Below are 13,880 nucleotides of genomic sequence, written 5' to 3'. Positions count from 1 at the left end.
AATATTCAATATTGCTACGCTAGTCTACCTTTGAGGAGGAGTAGTGCACTAGTGCACAAGTTAGGAATCTTAGTCCAATTTTCTTTTCCTCTGCCTTGTCACTCACATGTGTGCAGACTTGGTGCATTGCTGCTGGCACACTGATGGAGAATCGATGTACCATTTCTTTCTCTTTCCTTTGCAGATTGAAGAGGGAGGCAAAGCAGACTCCTTGCCTTCCAAGCTGCAGGCTGGTGACGAGGTGGTGAACATCAACGAGGTGCAACTGAGCAGCTCCAGAAGAGAGGCCATTTCCCTGGTTAAAGGATCCTACAAGAAACTCAAGCTAGTCGTTCGCAGGTAGGCAAGATGCAATGCTCCCTCCCTCCCTCCCTCCTGCCCTATAGGGTGTCACTACCATCCCCTTCACATCTCCAACTGAAAATCAAATGCCGTGGCCTGATCTTGACAATAGCCTTCTTTTAAGCACACAGGCATGAGCTCGAGGGCAAACGTTTGTTCTTTTCAGCAAACATTTCTATGACTCCTTTGTCACTGATACATCCAAGTATGTGAAGTACTTATCCAAATCTTCCACTTCAAACCTGCCATGTGACAATCCAGGAACCTCATTCAGTGATTTCCAGGCAGTCCCCATCGCCATCGTCCTTTCAAGTGCCTGGGGCTTCTGTGAGAAGGTGGCAATTCTGTACATAACTCTTGCCTTGTTTTCTCTGTTTTGTCACTGTTGTTGTGACAGCAGAAATATTTCCACTGGCCTGAGCAGAATTTGAAGCTATTTCATGTCCTGCAGATGAGTGATAAAGTGGCCATGCTGACAGAGAGTAGTTTTATCTGCACTGTACTCAGGGTGGGACCTAGCAGGAAGATCAGGCACTTCACCTGTGTCTTTTGATCAACAACCCCTATACCATCACTGAATGAGTAATCTCGCTTCACTGCCATTTCCCTGGCTGTCAGAAGCCTTATAAATGGTAATGAGTAGCAATGCTTGCATGGTGGATCTGATGGTTTTCACTCAGCTGCACAAACGGTGCCGGTACCTGCACAAATAATGCCAGTACCCCTTGGTGACAGGCAGAATATCTTAGTGTCAGGTCACAGAACCTGATGCCCGTTTTGAATCATAAATGTTTGGATTTAATTTTTTTCTGGTGTTACTTAAGACCTTCACAGAGATGTTTTTCACTGTGGGCATGTTCAACAGTTGTTTTTTTCTGTGCCAGTTAGGTGATAGCTGGTATCATTTTATGGAGTGCTCTGTCCTGAATTTCCATGCTCAGATAGAGAGGAATCTGGGTCAAGATCAGCATAGCTGAGGAGCTGTCATTAGCCAAACAAAAGGTGTCAGTTTGAGTCACTAAGTTGGAACAACTGGCTAACATCCGGGGGGTGATGTCTGAATGGGAAAGGCATGAACAGCTCAGACACCCTTCTGTTTTCTGGAGTATATTTCATGCTCTGCTGGCTATATTGTGCTGTATATATAAGAGTCTTCAGGTACTGAAAATGGCCTTATGAAAAATTCCATATACTGAAGCGGTACCTTGCTTGCATAGCTGGTGGAAGGATAATTTTAAATGCAGTTGATTACTTCTGAAAACATTAAGAATCAGCCAGCAGTGTTTTATATTTCAAAATTGTACCTCATAGTGTAATAATAGTTTCTCTCTCAATTTTTTTTAAGTTCCTAAGACCTTTTCACCTTTTCTTTTTCTTTCTAATGGGTGTGCAGGAGTATTTGTTGTTTTCCATGATTGGAATACTGTTGTGAACTTGAAGAAACTTTGTTTCAGAGTCTTTCATGGTTTCACTTAATCACCAGTAGAAGTAAAATCAAGCATGCTAACTATAAGAGGTGTTACATATCCATAACATCCTCTTACCAAGATACTTCAAGCCCTTAGTGCACATTTAAAGCTGAGTAACTCTATAAACTCAAAACTGAAAAAAATTGCAATCAAATGCTAAGAGCCCTTCTTAGGTGTCAACTTCTGTTCAGACAGTTTGACGTAGTCCCAGCTGAGAAAGCAGTGATAGAACAAAAAAATGAGATCTTGAGTGCTTTGTGGGAAGTGGGTCAGAAGCTACAGCACCAAAGGTGTGCAGGATATCTTCACTCCAGACCTAGTGAGTTTAGCCAGTAAGACCAGTAAAGGAAGTGATAGTGTGCTTTCCATCTAGGATTTTTTTTTTGGTACATGGAGAAGAAAATGTCTTGCGCTGTCTAAAAATAATTTGGGAGATTATTGTAAATTGTTTATAATCATTAATTTCAAGTGCAGGTTTCTTTGCTGCAATACCAGCAGTCCTAAAACTCTCTGAACAGTCATTTGTGATTCTGGTATTAATAAGAACTTTTGCTTGGGGAGTGACACAAACTCATACTGGTGTGGACTTTACTTCTTTAAAGTCATATGCAAACAATAGCAAAGTCTGCTTGAAGTCTGTCTTTTTGGTTCTTTCCAAAGCATATTCAAGGTCAGCATATTTTTGAAGGTTGGAGTTTTGTTTTTCATATTAAAAAATTCAGGAGTTTTCTGTTGCAGTGTGATAATGACATGAGATGTCACATCATACAGAAAGCCTGGAATTTTCATTCAGAAGTTTTGTAGTAAGAACATCAAATAGATGACATACAGAGCACATTTGACTCACTCCAGATATCTGTGTAGCCTGCACAGCAGGTTGCTACTTAATCTCGGTTTTTATTTCAGGACAAAGTTGAGCTTTTAGTTCCTATCGCAGCTGAGTGAACATACACATGTGTTACTTAGCAAAAATTGGTATTACAGGTTGATGCAGTAATGTATTATTTTCCTTGGAATGTAACTGCAGCGTTCAGTACTGATGCCTCAGGATCTGTAGTCATCATTCTGTTATTGGTCACTTTAATGAAAGAGAAGAATGCAAATAGTTAGAATGACAGGAATGTGAAGGGAAAATCAGAGAAAATTCAGTATGAGAGGAAAGAGGAACATAAACAGAGATGAGAAAAATGACTCATCTCACAATGATACTTATTATAAATGAATGGCTATGAGTAAATAGGCAGTACCGGAGTGCTTGGTACATGAGGACCGTAGTCTGACTTTCACTTCTGTGCAAACATCCTGCTGACGTCTGGGAGGAACTTGCAGTAGGAGAGACATGTGAAGCTGTGAATGTATCTGAATTCTATTTCCTTGCTCATGAGCTTAATATAGACTTGGAACACGATGTCTTTAAGCAAGTTTTTATTTTGTTAACATCCTTTTAATTCAAATGTGTGAAAAATAATTCAAAAGAAGTAGCAACTTACTCATTACAACACTTTGCAGGCCCTAGATCTGATTCTGAAAGAAGCATCCAGTTGGTTGCTTCAAATTCAAAGAGGCGGCTTCACCTTTTTCCTGAAGTTAGTGTCTCCTGCTGCTTCTCTAGCGTAAGATGAGTTGTCAGAATTGAACAGTCTTGCAGATAAATAAACTATCCTTTACAGAGTGGTTGCCTCTGTAGTTTCTCTATCAGTGTGATCTGAATGGCTGGAAACCCAGAGCAGACAGGACCACGGTAAGCCTGAGCTGTTGGAAGATGTGATGAGCTGATTATTTCTGGGCTGAAAGTTAACTGATTAGCAGTGAAGGGAGTAGGGTAAATGTATCAACATGACTGAAAAAAATGGCAGTGGAAAGGGTGACTAAAACACACCATTCACAACAGTAGAAAATAAGCTATAAACTGTTTGCATTTCTTTCCTGTGGGTATGGTACCAAAGCCAATTGCAGTGCAGTTAGGGGATTTAGATGGGGCAAAGCCCCATTGATTAGGCCAACCATTACATCCTTTGTAAATATGGCTAAGTTGTTAGCACATGGTGTTGCAATGTAAAGATCAGCAGACTGGCTGGGTGTGCATTAGCTTATATGAGAGCCGTCACATGCGGGAAGTGTCTGGAAGTGTAGCAAAAGAGTAACTGCATTTCATGTGTGAATCACCTCAGCAGCTGGAGAGTGTTTGGTGCTGTCTCTTGGGCAACTCCTACTACATGGCAGTTCCTCTTTTTGGACATTTACAACCTGTAGCAGCCAAAGGAAGTATAATTGGTTCATTTGCAGATGCGAAGCTGGGGCAGGGAAAGATTTGCTCTATGTGACACGGGTCTCTGCAGAGGCAGAAGGTGAACTCTAAAGTAAATACCGTGCCTGATCCCCAGGACGATCTTTCCAGTTTATAATGGGGAGTTGTCCCTTCAGTTCTGAAGGGGTGCCACAAGAAAGAGAGGGGCAGTCTCTTTAGTAGGGTCAAGGAAAATGGTTTCAAAGTAAAAGAGGAGGGATTTAGAGTAATTTAAGAGACTGTCCCTAATGCCCTTAAGTTTTTCTATTCCCATTCCTCATTCTCCTTGTTCTCACTTTGCTTGCTCTTTTCCAGAACAACACAATACGTGTGTTTGTGAATATCTGTAGTCTCAAGTCTGCAGCTGGTGTGCCATAGGGAAACTCTGCTGTTGTTTCACACTTCTTAGTGCTGAAGCATGAAGAAGCCAGAGTGAGAGTTGCTCTGCATGTCAGAGAAGTACAAAGCTTTTTTTTTTTTGTTTCCTCTAAAGGAAACAGCCTTTAAAATTAGCAGCGGACAAAGAGGCAAGGTAGCAGTATGCTACAAGGAAGAAGGAACAAGTGTTGCTTCACTGGTGACAGACTATGGGAACATGCCAACAAAGTAGGAGCACAGAAGAGCGCTCCCCACAATTTTCCCTTGGTGATCTTCAGTGTATCTGTATCACTGCTGGTGATAAGTGCCTCTGACTGTGGATCTGAGCAGAACAAGCCCTCTCAAGCCTGAAGAATCCACAGGCTGATACTGGAGAGATCTTTTTGCTCATGGTTTGCAAGATTAGCAATGATCAATGTGAATCGCTGTGAGAAACCAGAGACTGCTTTGTTTAATTTTGTTGGAGGAATCTTGTGTACTGTCATCCATAAACTACCTTAGATAGTTTTTGATGCTCAGTTGATTTTTAACCAGATGGAGGAGACGGCGTGTTCAAAAGCTAAAGCTACAAGCCACAGAAATAGGGCTCACTTGTTTAATTGATGAAGACTTTTGCTTGTTTTCAGATTGGTTTCTTCTGCTGCTTCCTCTCTGTCTTCAGTGTTTAAGCAGAGTTGGGTGAAATTTTAAAAAGTCCCAGACCTTTTCAGTCATATCAGTTCAATCTAATTGTGCTGTGCATTCTTGTATGAGTTGATGGTAAGGTTCCAAGTGTGTGTGCACTGCCTTGTCTGCTTTACAACCGCCACAGCAGCCTACAGCAGTTGCCCAAAATAGACTTTTCCACAGGTCAGTAAGCAAGAATGGCTGTTAGAGCGTCACACTGTTTACATAGTTTTACATTCAACATGTTCATAACAGCAGCAATTAGATCAGCGAGGCATGATGGCAAATGTAGCAGCTCTGCGAAAATGCTGAAGGCAACCACAGTCACAGGGACAGTAACTCTCAGCCACCCTTTCTAACACAAACGCTGTTTGAACTCGGGCCTCCTACAAGCCATTTCTTTGCTGTGGCACTCACTGTTGCCTGGTGCAGGAATGACAGAAGTGAAAATGTTAAGTCATTCTTGTTGAGACATCAGTGTGTTGTGACTTGACTTGGTCAAGTTTGGTCTGCGTTCTTGGTGGGTGTAACCCAGCTCCATTGCCTCAAATGGTGTTCAGATGAGTTACTTCAGGTCAGAATTTCGTCCTGAGATTCTTTAAATTCTTGGATCTAGCATCAGCCTTGGTTAATGAATGCAAAGCTCTATTAAAATTTGCTAGTGCAACAGCAAGTAAATTTCTGTGCGGAGAATTCGTAATGTAGACCCGTACTCTGTACATGCTGACATGTGGGAGTCCTATAGAGCTCTTTTGGGTTGTTATTCTTAGGGTGCAGGCCAGCACATGGGCTCTGACCTGGGATGTGATGTGAGGAGTTCTGGTGGTACTTGCATCAGTGGAGCTAGTGAGATTGTGTGAAGCATAAATCTCAAATATCTGTGGTCTTCATCAAAACCCACTGTGCACCTCCATGATGTGAAATGTGTGTTCTTAGCATGTGTCCTGTCACACAGAGATGCAAACTACTGTAGAAAGTCTGTTCGAGTATTGGTTAGGTAACATATACAATATTGTGTCATAGATGAAGTCCATTCTGTTCCTGAAGTATGTAGTTGCCATAACATCATGTTGCAGTCTTGAGGCTTCATGAGGGATGCAGTGGCATGTGAGTATAGCACTTCTGAGACTGCTGCAGTAAAAGCCATCCACCAGCCCTGTTTTTCTTCATAGCAGCATAGTGAAGATCAGTATTTAAGAGAGTTGATGCTCTATTTTCAGTGCTAATGGCTGGTAGTTTGTGTCAGCCCCAAACTAAGCAGTGCCTGAAATAAATTTCCTTCTCAGAGAGCCCTTGGGGTAAATATGCAAGTCAAATAAAGGAGGAATAGGGATAAAAACATTATCCTCATTCTGCTATTGTGCTAAGAACTGTACAGAAAGAGAGGATTAAGCTTATCCGTGGCTATAACTGTAATCTGCGTGTTCATTTTCATACTTCCCTACAGATTCCCCCCAGGGCTTGCGTTATTCGGCTTATTCTCTTGGCACAGCCCTGTCTTAGTGCCCCTTGTTTGAATGATGTGACTTGGGAAGATAACTTATGCTGCAGCACTGAGACCAGGGACAGCAGAGGAAGATGGTTAAATCATGTGCTGAGTGGGCTGTGAGTTCACCCAGGAGAACAGTCCTTGGGAACACCAGTCCTGTGCCAGGAGCTGCTTCCTGCTTACGCAGCCGCAGTGCTGCAAATTCCTGGGGCAGGGAGGACACTGGACTTGTGGGTATATTTGTTCTGCTTTTGTCTCTGTGATGTGTCTGCTTTCAGGCACTGTGAAGGAGAAGGTGTTGGGATATGCAGGCCTCTGTTCTGGTGCAATATGGCCAGCGTTGTGGTCTCAGACAAATCTGGTTCTTATCAACTCATTGAAAGACCTCTCTGGCATGATCAGGAATTAAACTCATACACCTTAGAATACTTATGCCCATGCCATAGCTACAAAATTGTTTTTCTTTCAGCAGCCAATTGCTCTCAGTTTTTTGTTTTTTCTTTTTGTTTTAAAGGGAAAAAAGTCTTTCACTCTACGTGGTAAACGACCACATGGAAGTACTGAAGTGTGGGAGGAAGATGTCAGCATGGCTGACATCTGAGGCTCAGGGCTGATTCGAGCCCGTGGAAATTGGTGGAAAGATTCCCACAGACTCCAAAAGGCTTTGGCTCAGATCCTCATTGAGCAGCGATTTCCCTCATTGACCAAGAGAAAATGGGTTATTCCTAGAGAGAGGGGAAGCTGCTGGCATTTTTACAAAAAGCCAAGTGCCAGCACAATTCTTCAAAGAACTCTTTGGACTAATCCTTTCCTCTTATGACACTAATGTAATTTTGTGTCGTATTTGACAGCGTGCCAAAAAATTGTGTCAAATAAATCCAAGTTTTGTGAATGAAATTAATTAGAATAGGCGTTGGCTCCCGCCCCACTCTTCAGCAATGCAGGAGTGTGTTTCCAGAGAGCTGCTTTGCAGACTGGTTAGTTTTTGCTCAGTGATGATGACTGGAGGAACAGCAAAAAAGAAGATTTAGTGCATGTGGATTTTGTGAGACTGACAGCCTGAGAGTCCAAAGCTGATATTAGCTCTGGTTAAGGGCTAGCAGGGTGGTCTTGTGCTGGACATTCAGTTGTGAACTCCTCCATGGCATTACACTGTGCCTCTGGGTGCATCTCCTTGTCTCTCAGCTCCTCATCTGCCAGGTGTTGCTGATGCTTTGTTGTGTGAGATCTTTGGGGAGAGGTCCTTTTAAAGGGTATTTTTTAAACACACATAAAAATGAGCTTGCATTTGGAATCAAACATGGTGAGACAGGACCTCAGCTGATGCAAATAGGTGGCAACTTCAAAGCCCTGACCTGCTGTTTGTACAGTATTTGTACAGTATTTCTGTGGTCTGTACAATAGGCTCTCAGGTAAATAAAGTCTTCAAAATTCGTCCGTGTTTTGGCTGAAACTTCCAGTTTTTTAGCTATCTCAAGCAACATTATTTTCATTGGAAGGATTTTCTGCATGTTCATCAAAATATTTGCAGATCCTATCTCATTAAGAAAGGTCAATAAGAAGCATAGAGCAGACAGCTAAGAGGTGAATAGAATGTAATTTTGAAATCACTGGCAGCAGGCTTACTGTTTAGGATTTAATTAGGTACAGCTCTGGCTGCCAGGCTTTTAGTAAACTTCCCACCATGAATGGCGGATGTGGAGAGGATCTAGATATGATTTTTAAGAAAGAATTATGGCTACTGTTGGGGAGAGTGGGAAAATGCTTTGAAAAACAAGGTGCCAGCCACCATAATGTATTAATCTGTATAGGACATTAAAGGCTGACCCCTCACCCGGGACTGTATTAGAAACAACAATTTCTAGCCACTGCCACTCTGCATTAGCTGCTTCTTTCACCAAGTGCACTTGGATTAGTTTGCCTTCTTCAAGCAGTAATCAGGCTGCAGTTTAATCTGTCAGAAAGTGACACTGGAAAATCTGGAAAATCTCTGCCAGTGCTGGACAAAGTGCTTTTTAGGATGTGAATCTCCTCCTTTTGGAATTTCCTGTGGATTAAGTTGGAGGTGGATCAGATCACGGTAGTATGAAAATCCAAACAAGCAAGCATGTGTTCTCTGACTGATCTGTGCCTTGCTTCTGTATCTGGGATTGTGTCTAGGCTGACCTTTAGTTGATGGGGCAAATACCTGGACTTGCATGAGGCTTTGGTTACCTGCCCAGGTGCACAGGACTGCAGAATGACAGCCTCACAGCGCAGCTGCAGGAGAAGCTGTGAAAGTAACCAAACATCATCATCTTTATTGTAACAAGCTCCAGTTTCATGGCGTTCATTTCAAGAACTGACTACAAATATGATTGGTTTATAAGGGATTTGTAAGTTGTGTGGCACTGACATACACTGATGCATACATATCCTTAGCTGGGTTAAATATTTACTTTGCTCAGCTATACTAATTACCCTGGACTATAAAAAAAAAATTTCAAAACCTTTTCCATGCTTTTACTGCTTGATGTAAGGTTTTCTTTGGAAGAGAGATGGGGTCAGGAGAGGTTAATGAAATCTAACGTAATCCTACTGATACAAATTGAGTTTCCCTGGATTTACTGCTGTAAAACAGACGTTGGGGTGAAGTGGTCACTGTAACTACTTCATGTGTTTTAATGAACAGACTTGTATGGGTCATCCGAATCCTATGTTATTGTTTCTCCCTTGTGGCCAAATGAATGGAGTATCTCAGTCAGAGGAATAATAAAGAACAGAAACTGCACAGGCAGTATCGATTGGTCTTTTATATGCACAGCTCTTCCTGTTTGTAGCGAAAGGCAGCCTCACTTTCACAAATGCAGTTGGACAAAGAGTAGTCACGTGTACGCGCCTAGCCAAAACACTGGCTACATTAGTAGCTCTGAAATTGAGAACGATTCCTTTCAAAATGCCTTTTTTTTCTAGCTTTCTGCTTGCTTTGGCTTTGGCCTTAAAGGGGAGACGGCATCAGTCTTCAGAACACTAATCTAAAGCATTCTCAGGGAGGCCATACCTGCATAAATACACCATAACTAGTTAACTCTTCTCAGTGTCACTTCTTCGTCTGCTGCTTAGCAGGCTTTTAAAAATTACTGAGGTGGAATTGCAAGAGGAGAACAGAGGCAGTAAATACCATCCTTTTTCTGTTGTGGATACAGGAAACACTGCCAGTATGCTGTTCGGCCTGGGGAACTGGGTGCAGTTCCTCCTGCTGATAGGTAGTTTTATGTGGCACTATTCCCTACTCATCTCTCTTTTATAAAGAGTGATACAGCTCTTCTGCACCGTAGGGTGTCAGGTACTTAACTGCACTAAAGAGGATGGTACTGGGCTAAAAGGGAACACTGAAGTAGAAAAAGGATGGTGAAGATTATGGGCAAGATTGTGAATAGTGTATGTTTTCATGTGACAGCTGAACAGGAGAAAGGAATAGAGTGAAGTGGAAGTGGGATAGTACGTTCTGTTTGGCCTGGAATGCAACATTTTGTTCTCTGTAGGCAAAGCATGTTAATTTAATTTAATTGGAAAAGACCTTGAAGATCACCACGTCCAACCATCATCCTGATCTACTGAGTCCTGCCGTTTAACCGTGTCCTTTAGTGCCACACCCACACATTTCTCGGACACCTCCAGGGATGGCAACTCTACCGCTTCTCTGGACAGCTTGTTCCAATGCTTGACCGCCCTCCCCATGAAGAAGTTCTTCCTGAAGTCCAATGTAAACGCCCTCTGGTGCAACCTCAGACCGTTTCCTTGTGTCCTGTCACTTACCACCTGAGAAAAGAGACCAGCGCCTCCTTGCTACAACCTCCTGTCAGGTATTTGTAGAGAGCAAAGAGGACTCCCCCGACCTTCTTTTCTGCAGACTAACAGCCCCAATTCTTTCAGCTGATCCTCCTCTCTCTCATTTTCTGGTCTCTTCGCCAGATTTGTTGCTCTTCTCTGCTCACACTGCACTGTGTCCTAACATGTGGACAAGCGAATAACCTCTTCTCCATTGTGGGTTTTATCTCCAACCCTCACTCACAATTACTCAATTACTTTTTTCAGATGAAATTTGGGTGGCAAATTTCAAAAGAAACAGTAAATAATTCTTGAATAGCTGAAAACACGTATTAATCTTTTCTCCTCTCTCCCCCAAATGGGAACTACAAGAGAGGTCTGGCCCCAGATCTGCTGGAGCAGGAAAATGTGGCAGTCAGGACAGAGCTGCCTGGCACTTTCACTCAGCAAATTTTCCCTTTCCTCACGGTCTCTGCTCCTGTCTGTCAGGACTGCTGACGACTGCTTGGTAGGAGGGCAGTAATCTGAGCTGCCTCTGCTGAGCAAACCTCTTGCATTTTACTGCGAGATTAGTGCTGAGGTGCCTCTGCGCACAGCACCTGTATCTGCGACTCGTTATCTTAATCGCTCTGCTCCCGTCACTCCTTTTTCTCGAGGTAGTAGTGCCGTTCCCTCCGCTGAGGACCGCGTTCATCAAGCCGCAGGCTGCCTTTGCAGTAGGGATGGGAATACCTGAGACTTGGGCTGATGTCTCACAAGGTAGGCAGCCTCTCGACAGCTAAAGGAAATCAAGCCAGGCTCGGCTTTGTCCCTGCGGAGGCGATCGGAGCTCGCGGCGGGGCTATGGGAGGGGGAGGGCGGGAGTCTTAAGGGCCCTGTTGGACCCAGCATCATAACCTTCAGAGCAAGTGGGTGTCGGAGAAGTGCTGCGGGGTATTATTCAGCTGCTGTCGCGAGCAAGCTCGCAGCAAATGGGCAGCTAGTGCCGCATAACTGCTTAACTCCTGTCACTGGTTACGGTGTGCAGTGGTGTAAGCAAATCTGTAGGGCTTCAGGCTAAAAGAGTGCCACGTGTTGGCAGCGGAGCTGAACTTGTGTCGGCCTCCTGAGTTGTTTGGGATGTTTAAGGCCATTACCTCTCCTTAGTGTCAATGGGTACAAATAACGACAGCATCTAAGGACGCTGAGTCTTAAGAGCAGAGGCTCTGACTCACATCACCGTGATGTGTTGGGTGTATTTTCCAATTTTATAGTCTGGAAGACTCTGCTCCAGGAAGTAGAGTTGTTTAAAGGCCAGTATTCCCAACAATGTTTGATATAGACAGATGAGCCATACAATCTGGGATGTATTCTTGTTGTTTGATCCATACAGTAACGTTGCAGATAGCAGAACGAATGTGAAAGAGAATGATTGTTAAGAGATGGCAATCAGTGTAGCTCCTGTGTGGGCTCACAGCACTTTATGTTGGTAGAAGAGCTGTACTGTGTTGTACACAGCTGTACACCCTTTTTAGGCTGATTGTGAATCATAAAACTAAGTACATTGAACTTTGTTTCTGATTATTTCTGGAGACATTAGCTCTTTTAGTAAACCCATTAATCTTGAAACTTGTTACTTGTGTCATTGTTACTTGTATATCTTTGAAGTTTTGTTTGCTCTTGGTGAATATGAACCAAACCAACCATTTAGCTGCGTACTTCTGCTGAAACTGGTGTTAACTGTTGTTTTTCTGCAATACAATGATCTAGCCCATCCAGTGACAGATGGCAGTGCAGGTGAAAGCAAGTTGGAGTGATTCTGGTGGAGCATTAGTCTGTGTTCCTGCTTTTTATGACAGGAGGTATTTTTTTTGTCGTAGGGTATCTGCCTAAGAAAAATGACTTGAAACAGTCTGTACTGAAGCCACAGAAACAGCAGTGACTTTTGAGTACAGCATGCTGTCTTGCCTCATATACACTCATTACATCAGTATTTAAAGAGTGGAAATTCTGTCGTTAAATCTGGAACTGGTGGCCACAGCAAATTCCCAATCACTCCAGATTGCCCCTAGTTCTCTCTTTCTGCCTTGCATGTGATCCAGCACAATAAAAACAAATTCAAGTACACATCTGGCTGGGGAAAGGCTGACCAAGTGCTGTCAGTTTTCAGATCCCACTGCCCACCTGCGCGCTGCCTGTCCAACTTGAGGAAGTTGTGTGAGCAATGAATGCGCTGACTTTGAGGTGCTCATCTCCGTGTGGCACAGCTTGATGATACCTGTACAGGTGTGCACGTTCCCAAGGTGCAGTGAGATGAGGAACCCCTTGTCCCTCACTGGGGGACCCATACACCACAAGGCTGTAGGGAATTCTGCAAAGGAGGTTGCCGTCTCTTCTCCACTTGCATCTCCCACGTGCTGTGACTCTCTCCAAAGGGGAGCACCAGGCAACACTGCCAGCCAAATGTTTAGCTCTAAATTAGTGTGGACAGTCTTGTGTGAGCAACGGATTAGTTTGGGTCTTAATCCATTGCCCGCTTGAGTGATTTGACATCTCCCATGGTCTTCATATCAGGTTGTAGGTGAGCCAGGCATGTATTTCTTTTCTGGGAGTTCTGTAAGCAAAGCGATGCAATGCTGAGATTTGAAGAGATGCCTAAGTTGCCTTCTTTACAGAGATTTGGTGGACACTTCCTTCAAACAAATTGCCTGTTTAATTGGTCTGTTATGTAGTCTTAAATACAAGTCTTTTTGAAGCCTTCAAAGGGTTAAAGCAATACCTCCTAGAAACTCAAGTGGCTGAGGAAACACCAGATATTAACATTTACTTCAGTTGCCAAAGCCTGGATATTTCTTTCTGCTTTTTAGATACTAGAGCCTGCAGGGACCATTTAACAATAAATGGTAGCAACTTGGTTGTTATAGGGCAACCCGTGTGCATAGGCACTTAAGGGCTGTGCCAGCATCTCCTTTGTTCAATAAAAGTAACAGCAGGAATTTGATTAAAGACTGATAGAAAAGAGGGCGAGAAATGTAGGAAAGATTAAAGAAAGAAAGAGCCACCTGGAAACTTCATTCCTCCTTTATTTCTAACTTAAGCTCATAAATACCAAATCTAAACCATTGTGTGTGTGAGAGGGAGGGAATATTTCCTGCATGCCTGCACAGAAAAGACTGCACATGCAGCCGCACAGACTGACTTTTAGCAAAAGTCAGGCTCTATTCTCAAACTTAACACTTGCTCCTTGTCTGCATCAGAAAAAAAAAGTCCAAACCAGAAAATAACTTTATCCCGCAGTGCTTTGGAATGGCAACAGTGAGGAGGGTCGGGCGAGTCCCAGCCATAAAGGAGAGCAGAGAAGGATTTTGGCTGAATCTGCCGCGGAGCAGCGAGCACATTTCCCAGGCTGCCTGGAGCAGCCCTGCCGCTCAGCACAAAGCCGTGGCCAGCTGCACACGGC

The 13,880-nt window shown here is 43.4% G+C and overlaps 1 protein-coding gene across 6 annotated transcripts in view; it reads left to right on the top strand.

The window, feature by feature from the left end:
* Nucleotides 1-13,880, top strand: part of SHROOM3 (shroom family member 3) — a 134,091-nt gene that overhangs the window by 40,576 nt on the left and 79,635 nt on the right. For 3 of the 6 annotated variants that reach the window (XM_090139088.1, XM_090139085.1, XM_090139082.1), the window contains exon 1: nt 11,003-11,200. Coding sequence is in view for 2 of the 6 variants with exons in the window: in XM_090139079.1 (XP_089995205.1) it covers nt 185-339 (155 nt within the window). In the remaining 4 variants the exon portion in view is untranslated. Of the gene's footprint in view, nt 1-184; nt 340-11,002; nt 11,201-13,880 lie in introns of those variants that run through there. The other 3 variants (XM_090139079.1, XM_090139080.1, XM_090139083.1) reach the window with 2 other exon arrangements.

The sequence above is a fragment of the Phasianus colchicus genome, chromosome 4, assembly GCF_987193195.1.
Source record: "Phasianus colchicus chromosome 4, bPhaCol1.hap1.1, whole genome shotgun sequence".
NCBI classification, from domain to species: Eukaryota; Metazoa; Chordata; class Aves; order Galliformes; family Phasianidae; genus Phasianus; species Phasianus colchicus.
The sequence above is the reverse complement of the archived record's forward strand: the minus strand, read 5'-3'. Positions and strand labels throughout refer to the sequence as shown.